The 26,222-nt window shown below is 50.3% G+C and overlaps 2 protein-coding genes across 4 annotated transcripts; one reads left to right on the top strand and one right to left on the bottom strand.

Annotated features, from left to right (window-relative positions):
• Positions 1-716: 716 nt before the first annotated feature.
• On the top strand, positions 717-26,151 carry tkfc (triokinase/FMN cyclase). 3 transcript variants are annotated; one of them, XM_088292772.1, is made up of 18 exons: positions 726-802; positions 21,528-21,608; positions 22,376-22,565; positions 22,638-22,742; positions 22,892-23,079; positions 23,158-23,236; positions 23,305-23,394; positions 23,623-23,657; positions 23,727-23,811; positions 23,905-23,994; positions 24,081-24,197; positions 24,396-24,515; positions 24,730-24,867; positions 25,085-25,191; positions 25,273-25,379; positions 25,672-25,705; positions 25,789-25,881; positions 25,972-26,151. In XM_088292772.1, the coding sequence occupies exons 2-18, from the start codon at positions 21,603-21,605 to the stop codon at positions 26,122-26,124; spliced, it is 1,737 nt and encodes a 578-aa protein (XP_088148898.1). In that variant the 5' UTR covers positions 726-802; positions 21,528-21,602; the 3' UTR covers positions 26,125-26,151. The 3 variants fall into 3 exon arrangements, with proteins under 3 accessions (XP_088148900.1, XP_088148898.1, XP_088148899.1); XM_088292773.1 differs by lacking the exon at positions 726-802 and adding an exon at positions 22,189-22,301 and having other exon boundaries at positions 21,555-21,608; XM_088292774.1 differs by lacking the exon at positions 25,972-26,151 and having other exon boundaries at positions 717-802; positions 25,769-25,881.
• On the bottom strand, positions 855-21,199 carry exoc6b (exocyst complex component 6B). Its single transcript, XM_088292767.1, has 22 exons — positions 20,975-21,199; positions 19,580-19,745; positions 19,449-19,496; positions 19,288-19,378; positions 19,167-19,212; positions 18,377-18,581; positions 17,033-17,197; positions 16,296-16,364; positions 15,182-15,265; positions 14,943-14,989; positions 14,729-14,849; positions 14,584-14,655; positions 14,399-14,496; positions 13,673-13,778; positions 13,487-13,596; positions 11,570-11,681; positions 11,333-11,467; positions 11,083-11,271; positions 8,221-8,362; positions 5,871-5,944; positions 2,046-2,158; positions 855-1,100 (listed from the first exon to the last, which is right to left on the bottom strand). Exons 1-22 carry the CDS (start codon positions 21,061-21,063, stop codon positions 974-976), a joined length of 2,409 nt encoding a protein of 802 aa, XP_088148893.1. The 5' UTR covers positions 21,064-21,199; the 3' UTR covers positions 855-973.
• Positions 26,152-26,222: the final 71 nt, after the last annotated feature.

The following is a 26,222-nucleotide window of genomic DNA, read 5'->3' on the forward strand; positions in this document are numbered from 1 at the left end:
GACCAAATCGAATTGACCGGAATCGATCTTGTGTGACGTAACAAGGCCCACGCCGAAGGTGCGCGCACGCACGGCATGTTCACGTATCGGTTTCGTGCGTGTGTGTGAGCGTGGGTGTGTTAGTGTCACGCGCATCTCGCACTCCGCTATTGCTTATGTTGGGACCGAAGCGCAATGTCGCCGCCTGCTGGCAACCAAGCGCACGACAACGCGCCAGCGCTTTGGAATTGAGGTGGAAAATCATATCGATGTTATTAAATTTACATAGTTGGAACTGCATATCATTGTGTATATATTTTTTTAATTTTGAATTTATGAAAACTTATGGAAACCAGTGGCAAGTAATTATTTTAGGATCCAACGATTGTCCAATTGAAGGGAAACATAAAATTCCAATGCAAATTTTCTCCCCCCCAAAATTAGCCAACATGAAATATACTTTATTTGTTGAATACATACTATATCATAAATAATACTATATCACGTTGTCCATTTTTTTATTTGCTTTATTTTATGCTGCTGTCTGCATTGAGGTCCGCATTACAAATGATAATCTGGTAACCTGGATAAATGTTCATTTTTAAAAAATGGAGAAAAATCATTTGCTTCTAGCCGAATTCCTGCATTTGACACATCTTGATTGTGTTGGCAACAAAAGATGAAGGGAGTGATGTATTTTAATTTTTTTTTTGTATCAGGAGCAAAGCAGCCACGTTGGCGTTCACCAGGACTCCTTGCATCAGTGATGTGACTGTGCCAACCACCAACAAAAGTGCCGCACAATGAGGATGCAGGACATAAGGTAGGATCATGTCCTCCTCCTCCCCGAGCTAATAATGACACGCTCGCTCACGTTTAAGTGTTACAACAATTTATTGTGAAGTGAAAAGAAACAAATCCCCAATTAGTGTGAATGCATAGATGTCCCTTTTATTTGCGAGAGAGGCGCGCCGGTGTGCATTTGGGTGTGCGTTCAGGCATGGTGCTGCGCGATGAGGTTGCGCAATTGCTTGATGACGGCGTCGATGAGCTTCTGCCTGTCGCGCTCCGTCTTTCGGAACTGCGCAAAGACCACGTTCTTCCTGCTGCTCTCCCGCATCCTGATCCACAAGACACACAAAGCGTAGTGTTAGGAGTTTAAAAAAAATAAAATAAAACCAGATTTTGTAAAATGTCACTCTGAAAGTTAGGAAATAAAATTGAGGCTTTTGAGGCCGTGCTTTACAGTTATACTTCACAATATTCATAATTCCTTAAGTACCTGTAACTAAAAAGCAAAGCGTCGAGAGTCTCTGTCACCAAAATGCAAAGGTGCAGTCAGTGGATGGGGTGAGTGATTATTGCCTACAGCTTCTGTTTGCTCTCTTTTAGCCAATCTGCTTGTGCCTTAATAATTGTGCTCAGTATGTTTCTGTGGTTCTAAAATGTCCAAAAGTACAGAATAACATATGGGACACCTGTAAACCCGATCCACGGTTGCAGTCATTCCGTTGTAGCATGTCAGCAAAAAGCTGTTAAGTGTAACTTTTTAAAGTGCCTCGTTAGTTGCGTGGTGTGCGGTGTGCTTATCGTCATGCATTTTTTAGGAGTGTGGGAGGAAACTGCAATACCCGACCAAAAAAAAAAAACACTCAAGCACGGGTACAACATGCAACTCTGACCAACTCCTACTGGAGGTCAAGTTGGGAAGTTAGTCTGCGTGTGAGCACTTGGGTGCGAGTTGTGGCCGACAGCAGTTCCTTACAAGTGTCTTTGCCTCGTTCTTTAAAAGTGTTTCGGTGACTCCGGCTCTCCTTGCCCACATGCCAGGACATTCCAGTACCTTAATTGCTAATATTCTTTATTGTTCACTCCACTCAAACGGCAGCAGGTCAAAACAAACGGGTCATGTTCACACTGCTAGTAGTTTGCGCGTACATGCCGAAACAAGTACTCACGGTTTGGACAACCTGCCGTCACGCGACAAACACAAGAGAGAGAAAAGGACGAGCTGAGAGCTGAGCGCGCGGACGGCACGCGGGGCCGAGGCGGAGCAGGCCACTCACTTCTCCAGCAGGGCTAGCGCGGCGTGCGGGTTGACGCGCAGGTACTTGCAGCCGGCTTTGCCGTAGTCGGCCAGGTAGCTGGACCAGTCCCACTGAGTGAACAGCTCCAGCAGCTGCAACAACAACAACAAAATAAATTACCCACATTTGAAAGTGTTGCATAACCTGCCAGCCCAACCCGCTCCCCCCCCCCCGCCCCTTTAACCGCGCGTGCTCGATCGCCGCCTTGAAGAACAACGCGAGCCGGGAGCCCCGGTGAACTCTGGGTAACACCAAACACACAAGAGAGAAACCATATGTGAGCGAGGGATGAGAGAGGACGAGGGGGATGCAGCGAGATGGCGAGCGAAACCACATGTTGGGGGAAGGGAGTGGAAATACGCAAGCCACTTGGACGACAGCCGCCGGTGCCTTTGAGCGGGCGAAGCGCGCGGCGTCGCGCCGGCGCGACCGCCACAAGACGGCGGCGAGCAGGCAGGAAAGGTACACAAGGCAAGTTCTTTTCCAAATCGGAAGGTTTATGTTACCTTTGACCAAGCATGACGCCTTTAAATTGCCGTCTTCTTCCATTATTTTGTCATTGCCTCATTGTGAAAAAATTAGTAAAATAAAAATAGCAATGAGCGAGTACCGATACCAGGTATTGATATCAGGCCGATACCGGCCTTATTTTTAGGTTTCGGGTTACCATGGAGGCTGTCGATACCAGCCACCGATACTTTAGGCAAAGAAAATTCGACATCGAGTAAGTCCTGCTAGGCGTTTTATTTTGGTAGTTTGACACTTTGGCGAATCGTCAGCTGCATCAGAAAGAACAATTTTGTTCACCTTGTTTTGATATTGTGTGGAATGGAATTTTATAAAACAAAATGTATTCGGGTATTGGTGGGTATGGTACTGGTCTGAAACAAAATGGTATCAAACAACCCTAATAAAAAATAATTAATGAACTAATTAAAATCGAGGAGTTAAAATAGAATTAGAAAAATAGAATACTGAATTAAAATTAAATTAATGACTAACCGGTCAATGCTTGGATTCGAGTGGACGAGCATCCACGTCAGTGAAATAATTTGCTACTGTACTATAGTTAGATTTATTATAAATACTTTGCTTTAAGCAAAAACAAAATATGCAAACGTACAATATAAAATAACTATTACACGGACCTACGCCAAAGTTTCCGACGCCAACCTTCCAAAGATGGCCGCCGTCGCGCAAACAGGAAGCGCGCGCACGTCGGTGCTATCGAGCCGGCCGATAGCGCGCAACAATGAGCCGATGCCGCCGCGCAGGCGCACGCCGGCCGCCTATCGCTCGGAAGCGGCCGTCCCGTCCCATCGGGCGGCCCCCGAGCGGCGCTGTTGTCATGACCACCGTTTGACCCGTCGTCACGGCGATAAGGCCCGGGCCACAGACGGGGCAGGAAGTTGAGGCGGGGGTCGAGAAGAACGCGCGGCGACCTCTCCCACACCGACACAAGCTTGAAGTCATAAATCCCGCAGATAAGAGCGCTTTTACTTTCCGCCGTCATCTCGGGCGCCGCGTTAGCCCGAGCTTGTTGCATGTGCGCGCGCACGTGCACGCACACATGTGCCATCAGATAAGAAAGTTGCGGGGGTCTTAAGTCAAGTTTCCACCCTCCCTGGCACCAGTGACCTTCCACTGCACTGCACCCGTGTGCGTGTGTCATGTAATCACCCTTTAACCCCAGATAAAAGTAGTGCTTCTTCTCAGACTGTATGATCGACATACAGTAGGCTATACGCTAACTCCAAAAAGGATATTCGGAATTCAGCTGAGATTTCGGGATAAAACGCACCAGAACCTTTCCAGCAGGTGAACTTAAGTTGACCTTTAAACTTTTGAAGCGGATGTCAAGGAAGGATTTTTGACTGCTTTCTTGATACGGTCGTTCACGCACTGGGAAGCAAAAGAAGTAAGGGAAGTGTTGTTTTTTTTTTTTTTTTTGCCGGTGGAGTGCATCAAGGCTTTTCTGTGTGCATCAAAATCGTCTTTTCTGTTTGTAAAAGCAGTCACGTTTGCGTTTGTGCGCGCCATCGGCGGGCGAGCATTTACACGTCCATCTGCTGCTCATCCTCCCTTTCGGCCTCTTTCACCCCACTATTGACGCCCCCCCCCCCCGCCAACCACGGCCCCCCCCCCCCCCCCCCACGCCCCCCAACCCATGTGAGCGCTCACACGCTTGAAGGGAAGTGTCGGCCTCCCGAGGAGAGCGAGGGGGAGCGAGGTCGAGAGACCACCCTGTACGTATCACTTTCACCTGACTGGACGCTTTCACTCAGCGTCAACAGGCCGCCGCTTTCACAACCGAAGACGACGCCAAAGCCAAAACGTCGGGCGGCGAGCTATCGAGCGAAGAAACGCATTCGCATTTGCGTCTTGTCGCCCGAGTCTCAAATTCCGCCATTGCAAAGATGATGCCGTTCATCCGCCTGACAGGACGTTTGCCGTTGTGTCTCTTCTTTCACAGGCACACAAACTTGAATTACTAGCACGCTTCAGATACGGCGCCACTCGCGTAAAGTGAAAAAAAAAATGCAGCAATTCAGGTACTATGATGATGGAGAGCGCAGTCGTCGATGCAATTTCAGTTTCTCGGATCAAATTCAAAATGAGGACACTCACAAGGAGCTGGAACTCAGGCCCAGACGCTCATGCGCAAGTCACGCCTCTCAAAGGCACACAAATAAGATGAAACGATGTCAAAAGATGTGGAGCTGTTGACATTCTCTTCTGTTTTTGTGCGATACGGTGCCCTGCGGTTGGGTATAGATGAATGACATTTCAGTTTACTTCAAGTTGGCTGAAAATTGATTTAAAACACAAGTGCATCGCTCGAGTCCATTTTCCGTGTCTGAATATGAGCGATGCCGCTGCCGTTTTATTTTTTTTTTTGCCGGTCAAATCTAATCAGTCACGTTGATCGGCTTAAGAACATTCTTCAAACGTGACAGAGAAAAATCTCTGCGGGAGCGAGCAGCTAACGGGCCCGTCAGCGTGATTGATCGAGCGTTTCCCGGGCGGGCTCGCCGGGCGCGTTCGAGGGCGCACGGGAGCCGTGTGAGAACGCGGCGGTGGCGCGGGCCAAAGAATGCGCGTGTGAAAGGGGGACGCGCTGGCACATGACACATGACACATGTGAGGTATGAAAAGCTCCTTTTGACATGATGAGAATGGCGTCAAAAACAATGAGCGGCGAGGGCAAAGAAAGCGCAGGAAGGAGATGGACGGGAGGCAGGAAAAGGAGGGACGACATGAGGAAGAGGAGGACGAAGCCGAGGCACTGCATCATCCCGACAGGCGCAGAAAGAGAAGCGAGGCGGGAAGAAAGCGGGATTGTGACAGGAGGGATAAAGGGCCATCCGTCTCTGTCCGTCACCTCATTCATCCTTCCCGCTCCGTCCTGCCGGCCCATCCGTCATCCGCTGTCACGCGCACACAAGCCGACCTCACCCGCCCGAGTCCCAAAAGCACCAACGGCGGCTCTGTTCTCGGTTCTGTCGGGAGCCCCGACGAGCTTCCGAAGCTTCTCGGGATTCACTGTTGTATTTATTTTTATGTTGGCGTTTATTTTTTTGGGGGGGGCGGGGGGGGATCATTCATCATTAAAATGGGGCTATGGACTTTGTGTTCCCATGTAGTCTGCGAATTGGGGACGGGGGCACTTTTAAAGGACGAGGAAGCCGAGGCGGATGATGGGCGAAAGGATGAAAGCCGGAGGAGGGGGAAAAAAAAAAAAGACAGCAAGGAACGAAGAAGAAGTAGAAGAAGAAGACGACGACGACGTAGACAAAGACCTACTTGTCTCAAGTCACTGAAGGCCAGAAGCAACGTGTCACCCTGGAAGCCTGCGACCGGGCCGGCTCTGGCAAAACCTGTGGGAAAAACACAAACGGTCCACCCCCGGAGCGAGGGAAGAGAGGAGGAGGAGGAGGAGGAGAGAAAAAAGGGCAAGAATAAAAGACCTGGTTAGATTCGCTATGCATCAGGACAGATTGGCAGACAAATGACGGGAGGGGGGGGGGCGGGTGCGGAGGGGGGGGTCGCTGTTCGAGTCATGTCAGCGAGGGGAGTGTGTGCGTGTGCGTGTGTGTGTGTAGCATTTCATTGTGGTGGTGATGCTGGTGCGTGCGGAGTGCAAGCAGGGGTCTCGGCGTCACTTGGCAAACAAGCCCACTGGGAAGACGAGAGGTGTGCCAGGGTGGACTGGAGATCAAACTTTTTCTTCCGAGGGCCGCATCCAGACAAAAAAAAAAAATCCATCAGCGTTAGGTAAAAATGCGCAATACAGTCAATCACTGTCAGGTGGAAAAACCTCTTGTATCCAAATTTTTTTTTTCCCCCACAAATGTCGCTGCTGGTCAGTCCCTCACGCCGCCTGTGTTTTTTTAATGCGCCGTTCGTTAACCAACGTAAGCAAACGAGAAAAAGTCTCTTCACCGTCTTGAGCGCACGATGAGGGGAGCCGCGCCACTTGACGTCGCCTCAAGATTGCGAGCCATGCAGATTTATTTAAACTGCTTAGTCAGCTCATTTTTCACATTTATTGCATCAGTCGTGGCACTCAGACCTTTGGGAAAGAAGATGTAACCACCGGTGGTTTTGCTTTTGCTTAGCATTAAAGGCTTTCTTTCTCATCTTGCATGAATTGCACGACTTGCTTCTATACATTTACTGCGAATAGAAGCGCCGTTACTATTTGACTTGCAAATAGTGCCGATCTGGAAAAGCTCGATACAAAAGGAATTTTGTAGAAGGTCGCACCTTGACAGGCCAATAACCCGCCGCGTCGATTGTACATTTTAGAATACGCTCCAAGGCCCCTGGGCCGCAGTTTGGACAGCACTGCTTTAGCACGATGAGGCTTTTCACTTCCCACAAAATGGCGGCTCCAACGCACCGCGGCGCCAATTACACGCCTGCCATCTCCAGTGACCCCGTGACACGTAAAAGGCGGCCTCGCCGACAACGATTCCACTTTGATTTCCTTTTTCTTTCTTTGTTCCTTGATTTTTCTTTCTTTTTTTTTATGTCTGAGGTCTGTCACTTCCTTCCTGTGTGGAGCATGAAGGCGGCCATCTTTCCTCAAAGTATGTTTGAAGCCCAAAGTTCACCTCTAATCCCTCCTTTTCAAAGTGCACGTTGGTTTTTCATTCCCTGGGTCTCCTCATCCGTGCATGTTTCTCTCTTTTCTCTGCTGTACTTGTCTTTTTTCCTTCTCACACCTCATTCATTTAATCCTATTTTCCCTCAGCCCCTTTCATCCCATTGTGCCTTTTGTCTCCTTTTAATCCATTTTAAATTGTGCCTTTGGGAGAAAAAGTTCCGATTTTGACCCAGCGGGACGTGGAAGTGTTGTTTCACAGCCCCCCCTGTGGGTCAAAAGACAAACTACACCTGCGGGCCTGCTTGAAAAGCCACGTACCGCTACTTTTGAAGCCTCGTTTCGCATACAAATGTATTAATTTGTGAACGTATTTGAACACAAAGTTTGTCAAACGTCTAGAAAATGTATGTATTGTCGTATCTGATTGCGACATATGTGCCTTTAGGAGGCGGAGCCAGTTGAGCTGGCTTGAGAATTTGTGTGAGTGTGAGCTGAGGTGTGGTGGGCGGTCAAGGCCTTCAAAGCCTTCTCTGATGGCCTAACATAATCAAGATATGATTATATTCTTCACATTGATGTCATATTATATCCTAGTGTTGAATTTTTAGTTTTATCCAATCAGAATTCAGCTAGCTCGTGTTGCCAGGCAGATTTCATAACGCGTCTTGTGATTGGATACTCACTCGTGAGGGGGCAGCGCTATGCGGAATCAACACACCCGAAAGTTGTAACGTTTGAAAATCTAAAATTTATTCTTGCTTTTTTAAACCACGATGGCCAAAGGAGCGAAAAGTGTGGCTTTAATTGCAGATACACTTGCGAGGCCATTTTTAAAGACAGACCTTTCAAGGGAAGCTAGTTCGTCCAACGCTCAGTAGTGTGCAAGTGTCTTTCTGTATATTATTTCTCCAGCTGCAGTGTCATAAATGATGGCAATATGAGGGGGATTTATTCAAGTCGGACTAAGTGCGACTTCTCTGAAGGCCTACGTATGAAATGCAGATTAAATGTGCGAGAAGCAACGTTACATCACCGGCCACTCACCTTCACACTGGTCGAGGTCAGCATTGAGCTGGTGCAGCGCCCCCATGGAGATGTGCTTGACCTCGGGGTCGAGGAGCAGCTGCAGCAGCGACGTGGAGATGTGCTTGCACGCCGACATGCACGCCGTCTGCGCCACCTTGCCCTGACGAAGCGCACCGGGGAGACACTGTTCAAAACGCGGCAGGGCCGAGAGGCTTGAAACCCAACCCCCCCCGCCCCCCCTCCGGTTCGCGACGGCTTCGCCTCGCATGGAAATCCAATTACACACGTCGGAGGAACACACACACCGGATGTCCACGCACACACACGCAACCTCTGGGTCAGTCATAATCGGGTGAGATTGAGCGTGAAACGAGCTAATTGTAGTGACATGGTTCCGACTGACATGCGCACACCAGTGACGGGCCGTGCATTTGGTTCTCGGGGCATTCGGTGGGGACTTAAAACGGCCGCGATCGCAATGTCAGCGGAAACGCCTGCAGTGAAACGGCACACAACATTGCCACGTGTATCATCTGGGCGCTTCGTAATCAAGATATTAGACGATGACGCCGACGTGGTGAGGCGTCCAGGTGGCTTCAAAGCAATGAAGGGCAAGAAAGAGACAACTGACGGGTGTGACAAGCCCATCCTCCCCCCTCCCTCCTCAAAACATTCATCATGGTGAAGTGGTCGCGCTTGGATGTGGTCGACTGCTGACAAGGATCCTGATGGATCTGTTGGCGTCTAAATTGCCCCCCGGGACTCCCCTCGCTTGTGGCTTTGCGTCAGAAACACACACACACACACACTACACAAACGTGCATCACTGCTCCTTGACACGCCGCATGCTGCTGCCTCAACTGTCAGGCCAGAACGTTGGAGGGAAAAGTTGCGGGGTTAGCAAGGTGCCACACAAATACTCACCGGCAAGATAGCATGTTCTACGGGCGCACCCTGAATGGCGAGAGACAGAAACCACAAATAGGCGACTCACCAGAAAGTGAGGGCGACTCGGCTTTCTCGTACCCGAGCGTCACGACACACTTGCACTCCACTTTCCCAATATCAATGACTTTTTTTGCCAGTGGTGTCTGTATAGCGGAATCTCTGTTTTAGCTCGTGAATAAGTTGACAAATATTATTCTTAATATATGATGTAATTTCTACTGATCATCTTGAGAACAAAGAGGCAATAAACGCGGACGATGTGCCTAACTGCAGAAGACGTCGAAAGGTTATTGCTAGTGTGAATAAATGAAAAAAGTGCTCGCGGGTAATATGTGAGTGACGCTATGTGAAAAAGTTACGCAGTGATTTGATAGCAAAAACTTTTTTTTTTTTAACTATCGTCGCTGTCCAGTGAAAAACTCTTCAGTCCATTTTTTTTTTCACGGATTTTTACGTGAATGGGGTTTCTGTGTTACAGACATCCCATTAGTGTGAAAATAATCATTAAAAAAAAATCCCAAATTTGACATTCGTGTTTTTCACAGGACAGCGACGAAACTTTAACTCAATCAATAAAAACAAGGTCAACACAAATTGGTTGTGGGCCTGGAATGAATTACTTCTATCGCTATTGATTGGACGGGTGTGCTGATCGCTTGTGTTTGCCAACAGATTCATAACGGGATGAAGTTTGTGACGCAATTTTCCTCAACCTAACGATTTCCTCGCAGTCACGCGCTAACGCTAGCAGGATATGACTTTTGGGCCCAGAGTGTGAGCAACTCCACTTCTCTCATTTCAGAGGGTCATGCCACTCAGATTTACTGATCCGCAACATCCGATCTGCTTAGGCGGCCCCACTCTGCGTGTGTGTGACAAGGTCACGTCCGGGGCTCGTGGGGGTGTAAAGTAAAGCTCCTTAGAAGTGCTGAAACACACTTAGCTCTACCGCTCTGCATGCGTGTGCGCGTGTATTTGTTTTGTAACTTCCTCACGACGATAGGACTTGCTTGTTGCGGCAGTGCCGATACGCGTCCATGGAGTCAATAACCTGAGCTGCGGCAACGGAGAGCTTTCATGAGCTGAGCCGGGCGTTGCGCTAACGAGCTTATAGCAAAAGCAACTAAAGCGCCTCGTAACGCCCGGTCGACGTGTGGTGCCAAGACGCGACTGTGCGTATGGGTAGACGTCAAATATCCACAGAGCCCGCCACGCACGTTCACCGTATTGAATGCGTCAGATCTGCCTTGACAACAATCCGGATAGCAGTCGTTCTTTCCAATCTCACTCCACAGAAAAATAAGAGAGACTCATTTTAGGACCGCTTTAAGGCCTCCACACACCTATTCGACGTCGGCTATGAAGTCGGCACGTCGGACTGGAATCACGCAGCACAAAAGCCGATAGAGACGCCAACTACTCTGGAGCTTCTGCACATGCGTCAGATGTAGTACCCCTCCATGCCATCGGTGGCGCTAGTCCATGCATAGCCTTTGACGGTGAATGAGAGTCATTAATTCGTCTTTGTGCTCTTCAATCCAGCGAGCCGTAATGTCCATAGACGAGATGTAAAAATCAAAGTTGATTCAGTTCTTGAGGAATAGCTTCAGATTTCACCGTGTTTTTCCGCTTTCGTCACTTCCCGTTTTTGTCTAGTGCACTGATTCGCTAGCTGACAGCCAATCACAGTGCTCATTTAACCCGACAGTCGGACCCGATGTTGAATCGGCCGAACACCCCCCCCGCCCCCCAGACGCCCCAAAACGGCTCAGACTTTACAACGTGGCGCGTGACACCAAACCTTTCCGACGGCGGATTGGTGTGTTGAGGCCTTAATTCACAAGGACGACAAATTAGTTATGACGGCCAATTTCGAATGACACATTTGAAAGGTGGGCTGGCTTTCTATTCGCCGACGACGGCTGTACTCACAGGCAGGTTGGTGAAGACACTGAAAGTGCTTTTCAGGAAGGCCATCAGGTCCAGCAGGTAGTCGCTGGGCGCCGGCGCCACGCCGCCGGGCACACCCGCCATCCAGTCGTAATCGGCCAGCTGCAGGAACTGGTCGATTTTGGCGTTGAGACCGGTGTAAATCTCCGCCTCGGCTGCGTGACGGGCGTCCTGGGAGAGCAGAGCAGCTGTGACGGGAATATCCGTCAAACGCGTTTGCGCGGGCGCTAACCTTAAACGTGGACGTCCCGTACAGCTTGGTGGCGTTGGCCGTGTCTGACGGGACATTGGTGATGTTTGATATAAACTCTTCCAGGAAGTGGCAGCTCTGCTCCAGGTGGGTGGTGTTGATGATCACCTGCACCAACTGGGCACGGGCAGGCCATCGTCACAAAGTGCCGAATGCAACTCAAAAACCGTTTTGTGAGAACGGCGTTTATGGCAAACTCTATTTGCACAAACACGGTACCTCCGCCAGCCCGACATTCTTCTTCTTAATGGCGTAGTGCAGACAGTGGCTCAGGGTTCGGGTTAGCAGCAGATTGGTGGATTTGCGGATCATGTCATCCACTTCTGTGGAGCTGAGAAAGTTCACAAAACACTTCATTTGTTGCTCAGCGCGGGCACAGAAAGCTTCTGGGTTGAGCTCGCAAAAGACGCTCATCAAAATTCCCCAGAAATCTTTCAGCAGCAAAATTATTATTTGGGGGGAAATGATTTCTAACGCGCTCAGATATCGATTCTCCCACAACGGTAAATGATCACTTCAGGGCCGACGAGAAGCTCACATTTCCTATTGCGAGTTGCGGAGCCACTTAGCGAGTCTCCGACACACTCTTGATTTTGTTTGCTTTGAAATGTGCCGCATGTCCAGCTGAAGAAAAACAAGTCTGCTCAAGGTTTTCGTGGCGTCTCGGGACAAAGACGGCCGCGCAATCCCAATCGAAACATGGAGCACGGGAAGACGGAAGACGCAAACAACTTTGGGTTTTGTTCTGTGCATGCATGTGCGATTGTCAACTCAATTCCAGCGGCCTGTGGCTAATACGCACATTCCGGCCAATTCACTCGATTGTCTGTGCCTGGAACTGAAAACGCGCACACACAAACTTCTGCTCACTCTGCACTTCTCCAGGAATTTTTTTTTCCCCCTGCTTTGAATTGTTGGAATGTATTTAGGATTCTTTTACTTTTTTGGAAAGGCTGCGAGTTCTAACTGTAGCGCACCCCGGGCGGCATGATGTGCGTGTGTGCGGGTGTCAAAAAGTCAACGTCCGCGAGTGAACTCTGCAAGCGCACAAATAGAGACGCGCCGCAGAATCCAATGATCGAATTTCATTGCGTTTGCGCTGCCATCAGACACAACAGATGTGCGAGGGGGACGGGGGGGGGGGGGGGGGGGGGGTGTTGCCGTCAGGGGGGGGCTGGCCAGAGGCCAGAGGGCACGTAAGCAGCTACTTAAACGCTACATATGCTCCTTGGGTGGATTACAGGGCAGAACGTGTGCGCTAACGTTGACGACACAACAGGAGCTGCATCTCAACCGGAGCGAGAGAAAAAGGAAGCGTCAAGCGAATGAGCGAGCCGAGCGCCGTCCGCAGCGGCCTTTTGTTTTGTTTCCTCGCCGAACGGCCGCATGTTCTTTCTCAGCCACGCCGCGCTCGGCTTTTTGCGATTCAACACATTCGCCGTGGCGCCGACGACGTCCCTTTACACCTTTCTCCACGTGGCCCAAATACTCCCCAACATCTCGACATTAAAAGGCAAAGGTCACCGATGAAACAACAACTGCCGGGATTAACAACAAACTGTTGCTTCACCACAAAACCTACCTCACTTTTAACTTCAAGAAAACATCAGCTTTTCAGACAATACTCCACAAAGTGCAACTTTGTGAGCATCGTGAGCAAAAACATTGTGCTCATTACTTTCTTTATTGCTCTGTTTTTGTTGAATGATTGCGCTATTCTGAAATACCTTATGGTTCAATTTGATTTTAACTGTGTGTGTGTGTGTGGCCCAGTCCCAGTTTTGCGGAATCCGCAAGATGTTCCCTGATTGCTCGTCTCCTCAGTGGAAAAGTAGCCGCTTTGTTTGAGTTCCTTCTTACATCAAGCGGAACCAGCAGTGCGCGCGCCCGCACATGCGCAGCCGTACAAACTCGCACTTAAAGATCAAAAACACCCAGCGCAGCGCCACCTTGTGGTCACTCTCGCCCCGTCACTACGACTCGACCAGTATTGCGCCCGGCGCGGAAGTGACGTGTTTAGAAACGGCTCTCCCGCGTGGTCCGATTGGGAGAGCGGCCTTCGTGAAGAGTAGACCGGAGCAGGCCCGCGAGAATTTTGATGAAGGAGAGAAAAGGGAGAAAGGAGGCAACGTGTACCTGAGGTGCAGGTCTTCAGAGTACTTGAGACAAGCGTAGATGAACTCTTTGAGCTGGCAGTAGACTTTTGGCACAAACCCAGAGAAGGGAAGCTTCTTGGGGAAAGGAAGCTGCACACAACACGGCACATTTTCATGTCAATACCGATCTTGGATTGGGCCTTCGTGTGTCTCTAGCGCCCTCGACCTTCTCCAGCTCGGGGTCTTGCAGGGGAAACTGCGAGGTGTAGTGTCTGTACTCTTGTTCTGTGGACACCGGGATGGGACTGAAGTTGTCCTGGTCCAACACCTGCCTGTGGAGGAGATGCAGGTGAGCAGATGTATTTTTCTGCTGAGGCCGCGAGAAGTCAGCTAAAATCGTCCCACAGGGACAGGAGAGAGCGGGTGGAGGTGAGGGGGTGGGGGGGTTCATTCTAATGCTTGAGGTTTTCCTCCCTCATCCCCCAGCACCCCCCCCCCTCCATTCTTTCATCACCCCCTTTCTTGTTTGGCTCTCGAGACTTCGGACGTTCCAACGTTCCATGGAGAGGCCATGAACCGGAGAGTGCTCCCTCTCCAACAATGCAACACATTCCTGTGGCTTTCCCGTGTGTGTGTGTGTGTGCTCGCACATGGGGGGGGGGGAAGCAAGCAGTTTGAGTGTTTGTTTGTGCGCTGGCTCTCAAAGTCCCACTGGTGTCACTGCACAGACGGAGGAACAATGGCGTGCGGTGCCCTCACACACATCTTGTGAGGGGCACTACCCATCCTGAACGGGAGAGAATGTTCCGGACGTTGCTTTAAAACACTTCCTGCCTCTGGATGCTCGTTAAACTTCAAAAACGGGGACATTTCCCACAACCTGGTGTGTGAGTGGGCGCCCTTTTGACCGGGCAACCCGTGAGGTCGGCTCACAAATGGCGGCCGGGCGTACCTGAAGGTGACGTTCCATCGCTTGAGGAGGATCTCGCCGTACTGCTCCCTCATCTCCAGCAGCATGTCGAAGAGCTGAGACACCGGGAAGCCGTAGCCCTGCGGGACAGGATTTGCACGGCCTTGAATTACAAGCCGTGGAGTGAATTTTCAGCGTTGCGTTTGTCAAAACGACTATTTCGGTACCTGAAGTGTGTCAGCAAAGAGAACAATGAGGTTCTTCAGATCCAGCACCAGATCCGGGTCGTCACAGTACGACTGAGAACACAAGACGTTTGGATGAGATTGTGCTGGCGTGTTTGTTGACGGCGTTTGTCATGCGTGTCCCTACAGAGTGCGTCCTCAGAGCGGCCACGATTTTGGACAGCGCCAACTCCCAGAGCTCCTCCACGTAGGCTCGGTTGACCAAACCTTGCGTGGTGTGCAGCACGTGATCCTCCACCACAAAGAACCTGAGAACACAACACACACACACACACACACAACACGGGAGGTGATGTCACCGTTCTTTTGCCACTACGTCAAGTCCAACGAGACGGACGTACCCGACGATCTGATTGAAGTACCGTCTGTAGCCTTCCAGAGTTTCATGCTGGAAAAGCCAAACGGAGAACAAAGCAACGAGCTTGTTTTGCAATTTGAGATAAGGACTCATGGTTAGCATTCAGGTTTTGCAGCGTACTGGTCCAAGTATCATACATGCGACGGTGTCGTGTGCTACGGGAGAATGGTTAGCGGCGGCGTGTGGACAACAAAAAAAAAAAAAAATCGTGTGACGTGATACCATGTTAGAGTGCGGCTGCAACACGAGGCGGGCCTGTTTCCTCCGTTGCTTCCGGTAGTAGTTCTCAAACACATCACGCAAACCCTGCAACAAACATCACAGGTACAAGTAGGAGCGTGCTCTGCTGTTAAAGCCTTAAGATCGGGTTTATTAGTCACACACCAGGAGGATGAGGCAAAAAAAACAAAAAACAACCCAACAAAAATGACTGAATGATGGGAAAGTTGAGATAACGCCCGCCTGTCGTTAAAAGTTGGCGTCCGACATCAAACTAAAAGCGCGCTGCTCTCTGAACGTTGACGCTAGTATCTCTTCCTTCCATGACGCAGCACCTTATCATGGCCTCAAAACAGCAACTGCGCTGCTCTTTTTCTGGCATGGGGGGCGTGCAGATAACGCCAGCCAGCAGATAACGAGGTCAAGTGGCAGGGATGAGGGAAAGTAGCGTGCCGTGTCAAGAGAAGGTGCTGAAAGATTTAACCTTCTTCACCTCGGAGGTCTGAAGGGGGGCGGCGGCGGGTGTTGGGAGAAAAAACAACAAGGCATTAGTATCCCTAAGTGATGTCAGGCTACTGTCAGCTACTAGCGCCTTGCTAACGTGCGCACTCCTGCTCGCACTAAACCTTTCGCTGACCTCTTTCCTCGCCGTCATGTCACCCAGTTAGCCTCTCTCTAACCCCTCTTCCCTCGGCTCCCTCCCGCAATCGCTCACTTTCTCCTTCCTGTCAAAGTTCATGCACTTCCTGTCCCACTGCCAGAGCGCGCGCACACGCACACATACGGTGAACAGAAACAGTCAACCCAGTGGATGTGTTGGCCCGGTCACAACCCCAACGAGCCTGCAGGCGCGCACACGCAAAATGTGGAGCGAACCCAGTCATGGCCCAGGCAACACCTCCACCCTTGTCGCCTTCACTACAACTGACACACACTGCGGCCACCTGGTTGGAGCTCGGCCAGACTCTTCTTCTCCGCTTCATCTCAACTTTCTCCATCAGGCTGCAACATGTGACGAGCCGCTATCGCTAGTCGCTAGTTCTAAAGAAGAAGCTCCCCAGGCGTCGGCACATGGCGCCCAATCATTTCGAGACGCCTTTGCGAGCGATGAGCTCACCAGCACACTGTAGATATGTAGACAGCGGTACACCGGGGAGAAGTCCACCAAATCCTGAGCGCCGCTCACCTGCGCACAAGCAAACAGGAAGTGCTTGTAAATGACAGACTGGATAAGGTACATACATGTCAACTTATAACGACATTCCAGAGACGAGGAAGAGCGTGTGCGAAAAAGAGGAAGAGCAGGTAAAATTTTCTTTTTTTTTTTAAAAGGGGCCTTGAGGAGGAAAGGAGGAGTACAAAGGGAGCAGAGGAAGAAGAGACTCAAGGGGACAGCCGTGAATGACGGGAAGGGGAAGACGTGCCAGGGGCAGGGACGGCGTAAGGTTGGCATCGGCGCCGACGCGGCCGTAACCCCGGCGACCGCGGGGTCAAGCCTTTGTGGGAGCCAAGGCTTCAAGCAAGTTTACAGGACGTAAATAAGCCAAAAGGGACAACGGGGACCTGCGAAGAGAATGGCAGCACCAGGGTGACAAGTTCAGCCGCATTGTGCTTGGCCTTCCTTGAACGCGAACACGTCGGCGGCATAAAAGAGCTGCGAACCCGCCAGGGACGACTTGAGGAGTTCATTGTCCACATACTTTGGCAATAGTGGCACAAGTTTGGAGTAAACATCCTCGTTAATTCCCACATTCCCATTAATGCTCCGCTATTTGTTTCTGCTTTTCACTTCAACACGCGGTGCTTTGCAAATTAAAACGAGCGAGTCCAATTGTTGGTGTGCGTGTGGCTCACTTGGTCAGCCTCCTCTTCATCGCCCAAATCCAGGATGTCAGAGTCCAGTTCCAGCCTGCCGGCCCGCCCGTTGCTCTGCGTGACCCCGCCGGCCGCCGTCTCCGTCCCGGCGCGTCGCCCAACGCCGGCCCTGGGCTGCGTGTCCAGAGAGCGCTGCAGTTGGGCCTAAACGCAAAAAAACAAATCACTCGTGCTGCGTTTCCCGCCATACAAACGTGACACGACTCAATGAAAATGAATTCAGACGGTCGGAAAGAGGAAAACTCCAGACGGGACGTCCCCGGCCGACGGCGAACTTGTGAGCAGACGCCGCACGCCGGCTATGATGGTCCGCCGTCCCGACCCAGCGGGTACTCTCCGCCACGCGCGCACGCATGTGTGTGTTCAGTAACTAAATACAGGTAATCAATCTTCTTCCACTTCACAGACCCAACAATCTGTTTCCCATTAGTGTGTGTGTGTGCGCGCGCGAGCGCATGTGTGTGCGTTTCGGACTACCGAACACTCAGCAGAAGTCGGAGCTGTTCGTCTTTCTCCAAGCAAATATGCAAAGAGGCAATACATGGAAAGATGAGGACATGGAAAGACTGAAATGAAGACGTTCCGGGACAGACGAGAGTGCGATTGAACAATAACGACAAACATGAGTACGAGTCGAACCACACGGAACATTTGAAGAAGTCTCCTTAACCCTGTTGGCCGTCGAATAACAAAAAGACGTCGTCTGCATTGATTTCTCTTTGCGCTCACGCACATCTGCTGGCCAATTTGGATTTGCCAGCGTGAGCATCACATATGTGACGGCGGATCTCGCCGATAACGCCGTGTCGCGGTTACGCGGTAACGATCATGCAGCTGGAGCGCTGTCGCCGCTCGCTGTGCGGAGGACTCGACTTGGCGAGGATGGGGGTGACTTGAGAGTTGGAAAGAAAAAAAAAAACGGCTCTCGCACTGAGCTGAGATGCTGCGACGTGCGACCGAGTTGGCCCGATTCTCCTTTGAGGCTCATCTGTCCGTCACCAACCATTCCTTGCCTGTTGCCGTCCACCCCCACCTCCCTCCACCCCCTCTTCATCCTGCACTTTTCACCCAACAACATTCCCCAAATAAACAAGAGGCCTCACTTTGAGCTTCCTTGGCCTTGGAAAACACAAAAACAATGAGCTAAGTGCTGAAAAGCAGGATTTCTGCATGCGTGTGCGCTTGTGCGTGCACGTTTGCACAGACCGCATTGTTCCATATGAAAAATATGTGAGGATGCTTGATGAATGGTGTGTGTGCTTCCTTGTCAACGCGTGCAGAGGTCACCCGATGTCTGCTGGCCATCTTCCCGTCCCGACATACCTGCCTGATCGCCGTCTCTCCGATCTTGTCCGAATGTTTTCGAATGCTCTCCAGGAAGTCCTTCAGCTGGCTCATGGCCGCGTCGCGGATCTGCGTCCGCAACTTGGGAAGGTTTTCCGCCATGATGGCGCAGAAACGGTACTGGCCCGCCCTGGGAAGACATGTCTGCTCCAGCTGCTCCGAGGTACGCAGCGCCGGATAGTACCTAACGGAAAAGACATTTCATTATTATCATTTTGTTACTCACAGCCTTGGGAAGGAATTAGCACAATAACAGAACACACACATATTTGTGCATGTGTCAACATTGGCTGACCTTACACTGCTCTGTGCTCCCAGAGGGGACAAAAAAAAAAATAGAACACTTACAAAGCATTCATTTAAAAGCAGGAGACTTCAGTCTTCAGGTCAGGGCCGGGCCATTTGAAAGAAATTCCCAGTGCTCTGGCGCCCCCTCGTGGATGGCTGGTAAACTACCTGACTGACTATTATTACACGATGGAAACCCGCTGATATTTGCAAGCAGTACGGAACAAAAATTATAGAGAATAGAAAAATTGTGAATAATTGATACCAGCGCCACTCCCACCCCGCTTTCTAATTAATTGTTCACCACAAATTTCGGAGACCGTATTGGCGCCAAAGTCAATTGCAATTGTTGTTGAGCTTCAACTGGATGCAACTTCCCTGCTGTTTTTGACTAGCTCAAACGAGTTGACGTTTTGAGGTCATATAGAAACCACCTGCTGCTTGGCACGTTTGCTTCACGTGAGACGCTCCGTCGTCATACCTTTTGGCGTCCATTTGCTCCTGAAGGCGTCCGTACATCTCCAAGACTGGCACATAAAAATAGGTTGTATCAGCACCTGATAGATGGCATGTATGCGTGTGTGTGTGTGTGCGTGCGTTACCTGGCAGGCAGTGCGTCAGTTTGTCAACGGTGGTCGCAATGTTCCTCTGCTGCACCCGACACTGTCTCAGCTCCTCCATGGAGCTCATGAGCTGCACAAGAGTAGGAGAACTTGTCAAGATAATTGCCGTGCACATTTAGGATGGCGGTTCTGGGACTTGCCTCTTTGCCGTCGCCCTGAATGGACCGGTTGGTCTCAGTCACCTGACTCTGCAGGGGATAAAAGGAGTCGACAAGTGAGAGCCAGGTGATGCGACGTCACCCTTCGTACCCTCGTCTCCCCTCCGCGTTACCTTCAGCTTCTGCGCCTCGCCGCGCACTTTCAAAAGCTCCGTGATGGAGTCCACAAAACCCTGGAAGTGATGGTTGCACATCTTCTCGATCTCGCGGTCATGGTTCCTGATCCGGGCGTCCAACTTGGCCATGAACAGGCCATGTTCCTGGCCGTCGTACACCGACCTGGACAACACGGTGGTGGGGGAGAAAGGTCATGTGATTTCCTGTTCGGGGAGGCGGACCGGAAGCATGAGATGGTTGGGAGGTGAAGGAGCAGGAAAGCCACACGCAGGCTCACGGTCCCATTTGGGGCAACAAAGGACGCACTTCTTCCTGTGTTCTTTTCCTGTGTACACCTGTGCACGGCGTAAATCCCCAACCCTCCTGTTGAGCAGGAAGAGGCCGACTTGTTGAGGAGTACAATGGGGAGAGAGCCAAGAGCTTTCTTTACTCCTACCAGGGTGCAACAAGTTTTCATGTGTGAATGTGTGTGTGCGTCACCTGACTAAATAGGATGTGTGATGACCGAGTTCCTGAAAGAGTCACAACACCAGCCAAGCCGACGAACGAGCAAAGCGTTTGCGCCATCACTGTCATTCGATTGGCCGACTCCAAACACATCAGCGGAATGTTGCTGCTTGTCTCATCCTGCTCGCACTGCCACGAACACCTCCCTCCTTGTGCAACGAATTGAGGCGTTAAACCCACTGTCAGAACAGTTCCCGCTTGTCTTGCTGCACGTGTGCCCCCTCGTGGCCGCGAGCAGCATATGGGATGACGTCAATGCAATCTGATTGGATGCTTGTATTGAAAGCTAGTGATCGATTTTCCATCCAGCATATCTTGGGTCAGAGGTGAGCTGGGGCATTTACCAGCTAACATTAAGTCATAAATAGACAAGCATTCACACGATATAAAAATATTTAATTAATTCAACACGCATGTTTTGGAATGTGGATTCGAACCTCAGACTTCAGAACTGTGAGGCAGAAGCGTTAATAACCCCTCAATATTGCTTTGATGACTGCTGACGCCTCAACTTTGTTCCAAAACTAGCCCGAAGAATAAATACATCGCACCATTCTTCTATTTGACACAGTAGACAGAAACTCTTTTGCACTTGCTATCCACTCAAACAAGTGGATCAGTGGCAGAGTAGCCGTCATTCAACCCAAGTGTTGTGGGTTCGACTCCCCCCCAGCACTGTCACATCCGATTGCAGTGACCAGAATTGTAATCAGTTAGCACAATCGGCTAAAGTTAGCCTGCCAACATCCATCCGTGGACAGAAACACACTGGCCGAAAGCCAGCTTTCTTTATTCGTTGAACTGCAGCTAAGGCGTGTTTGCTAGCCGTCCGATAATGGACGTAGGTGTTCCAAAGTTTTGGCCGACGTAGCCCGGCGACCTACCGCAGTGTCGGGCCGATACAGTTGGTGTCCGTGCTCTCGATCTCGCGGAGAATTCGCTCGTGTTCGGCGGCTGTCTCCACGCTCGCCATAGCGCATGTTGCTCCGGACGGTTCCGAGCTGGGTTGAGCGGAACGGAGCGGAGCGGACGAGCTGGGCTCAGTGCGTCATGTCGCGCCGCCGGGAGTTGCTTCGATTTGTGCGCTCGGGGCAGCCCGAGTGAGCGGGGCTACGCCGCTTTAGACGCATAAATTAATGCCGGTGTGTAGCATGATCAAATCAATCACAATGACTAAAACAAATATATGAAACATTTTATTATTTCCAATAGTCACTCAAGTTGAATCATTTTAGCTGTACAGTATAGTTTCGCCCTGCAAACCAGCGCTCTTCTATTGCTTTAAAATACAAAATAAAACAAGACAGAGCACGAATGAATGATAAGGTTTTGTAACATTTTTTGTTACGATGAACGTATCAGATAATGGATAAATTGATCCGGAAAACGAGAATGGATCCTGAAAACTATGAGCCATTGCTCGCTTTTGTTTTGAAGGGAGGACATCCGGCTGTCTGTGACGTCACCCGCTGAACTGAGAGTGAGAGCGCTCAAGAAAGTTGTGAACTTGTCATGGAGGTAAGAATGGCAAAAAGGTGGCGCTGAGCCACAAGATGCGGAGTTTGACTCGAGCACACAGCCTTTTCCGATAGTTTGTGCTCTTTCTCAGGACTTTTTGACGCCTTTAAAAACAGTTTCCAGCCAGAGATCAAAGTCCGTGCATGAGAGACTGACTGGACGAGCTGTTAGTTTCTCAATATTGACTGATAGAGCTAAGGTGGCTAACTGAAATGTTAAAAAACAATTGAGGCTGCAAAGTACAAACTCGAATGTAGATGTTTAATCTATTTGACAATATCTCAGTGAAGGCAGATTTTGTGATGCACAGTATGTCATTGGACTGTAGTTGTTTCTAATTAAAGAGTTGATGATTGTTTGTTACAAAATGGTGTTGTTTAACAAAACCGTCCATTATCTAAGCCCCTTCTCCTCACAAGATTTGCGGGTGTGCTGGAGCCTATCCTAGCTGTCTTTGGGCAGTAGTAGTAGTACTACCGCAGGGCACACATAGCCGAACCAACATCACGCTCACAACCACACCTGGGGACAATTTGGAGTTTTCAGTTAACCGACCGTGCATGTTTTTGGAATGTGCGAGGAAACCACAGGACGCGGAGAAAACCCACGGAGCCAGAATCAAACCCTGCACCACTGTACTGTGAGGTGGACATGATCACCAGTCGACCACCGTGACACTCCTTAAAACAAAATGTATTCATTTCGAGTTCAGGTGTTGTGAATTCCACAAAACAAGCCCATTCATTATTTGTTGTTCTGTGACGCAGCCCCAAAAGAAGCTGATCAACTCTGCAGAGGACTGCGTTGACGAAGCTCTCTGCGGCCTGGTCAGGGCCTCCAGTGGCCTCTTTCTGCTGCGGGGCCACCGGGTCGTCTTGCGCTCAGACTTGCACCAATTGAGCGGCAAAGTGGCGCTTTTGTCCGGAGGAGGGTCGGGACACGAGCCTGCACACGGGGGTACGACCGACACCGCTTGAACAGTCCACACGACACCAACGGTTTGAGTCTCTTCTTAAACGTTGCGTCCAGGTTACGTGGGCGCTGGTATGCTGTCAGCAGCAGTAGCGGGCGCCGTTTTTGCATCTCCGCCTCCCGCCAGCATCTTGGCTGCCATTCTTTGCCTACACAGTGCAGGTATGCCGACCAGCTGTCCCCAGTCTGTTGTCCTAAACATGATCAGAAGCAGCGACTTGGTTTTAAATGACGCAAATTATCTTTATTTGTAGCAGAACACGTCACATGACGCATTGATTCTAAAAATCATTTCCTCCATACGCCTTCAGGAGCGGCTGGGGTCCTTCTCATCGTAAAAAACTACACGGGAGACCGCCTGAACTTTGGGCTTGCCGCAGAGCAGGCGCGCAACCACGGCGTGGATGTGGACATGGTGGTCGTCGCTGATGACTGCGCTTTCACCTGCCCCAGTAAGGCTGGGAGGAGGGGCTTGTGTGGCACTATTCTCATTCACAAGGTGAAAAAATTAACAAGGAAATGTTAAAAAAAATTTTAAAAAACGCAATTGGAGGATGTCATGACACTTTTCCTTTAGCTGGCAGGTGCCTTAGCAGACGAAGGCTGCTCATTGGTCCATATTGTTGCCAAGGTGACAGAGGTTTTGCAGGGCATAGGTGAGGATCATGTGCGCGATTGCGTCCTGATGTTGGCCAGCAGGAAACGACGTCGCTTTGTCTTCCAGGCACACTGGGAGTCAGCCTGTCTCCGTGCAGCGTTCCGGGCTGTCGGCCATCTTTTGAGCTTCCTCCAGGAGACATGGAGCTCGGTCTGGGTGAGCATGGCGATGGATGTACTCTAATAACTGTAATCCTCACGCCATTCACATAGGAGAGGGAACAAAAAACGAACAAAAGTTGTTGACATATCACAAACTTGGTTCCTCCTCCTGCCATATAAAGCTTTTCATGTATTACTTAAACATCTGAGGGTAGGTTCCGCAGTAAAAAAAAAAAGATAGGTGATGTGTTTGCATCTAATACGAGCTGTCCGTCTCGTGCAGGAATTCACGGGGAGCCTGGAGTGAAAAGATCCAAGGTGAGTCTCGAGGCACACCAATTTTTTTGCAAAAAAAAAAAAAAAATGTCTTGTGCCATTGCTCACCAGGTGGCGACAGCAGACGAGGTGGTGTCAGCCATGCTTGATCACATGACCAATGCAGAAAGTCAGTCGCGCTTGCACCTGAGGGCAGGTAAGCCGGGCATCCTGCTTGCCACCTCACAGTTGTTGTCGCCTCCCGTTTGCGATTTGTTTGAGTTCGTAAGCGTGTCGCTTTCTGACACAGGTGACGCGCTCGTCGTGTGCGTGAACAATCTCGGGGCGCTGTCACGTCTGGAGACGGCCGTGGTGACTCGGGCTGCCATCGTGTGCCTGGGTGATGATGCACTTGATAGCGTGTTAGCGAGTTAACAAAAAAAAAAAAAAAATCCTGCAACACTCATGGTCTCCCTGTGCTGACAGAAAATCGTGGGATGGTCGTTGCCAGGGTGATGGCCGGATCCTTCATGACGTCACTGGAGATGGCTGGAATGTCTCTGACTTTGATGAGGGCCTGTCCGGAAATACTGAGACTCTTTGGTAAGTCTTTAAAACAGGCAAAGAAAAAAGTTGTATTCATATTTTTCTATTGTGGAATGTATCTACTCAATGAGCATTTTAACTCATTCACTACCAGCCAAGTAAAAAAAAAAAATATATATCTATTTTTGACGTCTTTAGCCGTCAATGGTAGGAAATAAGTTGAGCATGCAATGTTTACCTCCCGCTCTCATCCAGATGCCAAGACCAGCGCCCCCGCCTGGCCAAACCTCAGCAGTGAGTGCGTGAGTGGCCGCAGCTTCTTCACAGACCCGCCCACAAAGTCTTCCGGGGCGCATGACGGCAAGCTGCCCGAAGGTTCATTTCCTGCATGACACTCATGAAATAAATGATGTGTCTCAAGTTTTATTTGAAGCACATGACTCGCCATGACATTTGTTCGCCAGAAGCTGAGCTGCACTGTGGTTGTTTACAGATTTTAGTGCATGGCAAGACCGCCTTATTGCGCCTCTCTGACCTGGCCTGGTGTCCTCTCGTCTTTACATCCTGCTGAATTTCTCTCGTCTGCAAGGTCCCCAAAGTCCTGTGATGCGCAAGGTGTTGGAGAGGGTGTGTTCCTCACTTTTGGAATGCCAGGAAGAGCTCAACGCGTTGGACCGTGCTTCTGGGGATGGCGACTGCGGGAATACTCACGCGCAGGCGGCCAAAGGTGACCACAATGCAAAGAAGCATTCAGCGCTTGCATACAAAACAGAAGTTCTCAAACTTTTTGGGTCCATAGATACTTTACAGTAAATGTTACAGAAGTGATGCCATTTTTTTTTTTCCGGGGTGAAGCCCAAGTTACGTCTTGCAGCACTTCTGGGGGTTTCGGGCCCCAGTTTGAGAACCGCAGCTGCAACACATTGACAAAAATGCTCACTCAGCCATTCAGGTGTGGCTCCAGAGTCACGTGGTCCCCGGTTGCCCCGGGCAACTGTTGTCTGCCCTCGCTGCATTGGTTGAGGAGAAGATGGGCGGGTCTTCAGGCGCAGTAAGCCTTCCAATTTGCTCATGAATATTTATTTTTTTAGAATTTGGGGATATTTGCACACATTGTCATGCTTTTTGTCAGCTGTACAGTTTGTTCCTCACGGCAGCGAGCGGTCACATGATTGGGAGGCGGAGCCGTGCCGCGGCATGGGCCAATGCAACGTATGCTGGGATGCAGGCAATGCGAAGGTGCGTGTTGTATAACACAACGCTGTCGAAAATCTATTTGCATTCATCCCAAGCAATGTTCCGATCATCAGTTAACTTGGTCCCACGATTGTTCATTCTTTTATCTTTCATCTATCCATGCCGACGCCACAACAATGAAATGCTCTTCCACCAGACGGCGGAAGGCAAAATTAATCTGTGTATCCACTTGTGATTCATACAACGGAATATTAATTTAGTGTTCAACTAAACAATTCCAGACACAATCTGATCACTTATTAATTATAAAATGGATCCATTTTGATATCAACAGATACGGCGGTGCTGATTTGGGAGACAGAACCATGGTGAGCCACCTGTAAGGTTTTCTTTCTCCTTATAAACCGCAAAGTTGCACTTTTTTTGGTCAGTCTGTCCTCTCCCACCACAGTTAGACGCTCTGTATCCCGCCGTCGACGAGCTGATGAAACTGGAGAGCACGCCCCCTGGTGGAGAAATGGCCGTGCTGAAAGCTGCTGCTCAGGTGAGGCAAAACATCCTCAACCTGTTTTTGCATCTTCGTTGACGATTACGCAAGCATGAACGAAATCTTACCACCTGCGCCGCTGTTCAGAGAGCCGCCACGGGCGCCGAATCGACTCGCGGCCTGGCGGCCAAGGCGGGCCGAGCCAGCTACATCGCAGCCGAGCGCCTCACTCTGCCTGACCCCGGGGCCAAGGCCGTCGCCGCCATTTTGAACGCCGTGGTGGAGGCCCTCGAGCAGTAGTCGTGGTAGAAACGCACCATCGCAGCACAAGAAATAAAGTGGAGAGTAAATGTCAAATAAATACATGCATTTATATTTTTCTACACAGTCACACACAC

Source organism: Idiotropiscis lumnitzeri, chromosome 4 (assembly GCF_059441095.1).
Source record: "Idiotropiscis lumnitzeri isolate Australia: NSW breed Sydney's pygmy pipehorse chromosome 4, RoL_Ilum_1.0, whole genome shotgun sequence".
In the NCBI taxonomy this organism is placed as follows: Eukaryota; Metazoa; Chordata; class Actinopteri; order Syngnathiformes; family Syngnathidae; genus Idiotropiscis; species Idiotropiscis lumnitzeri.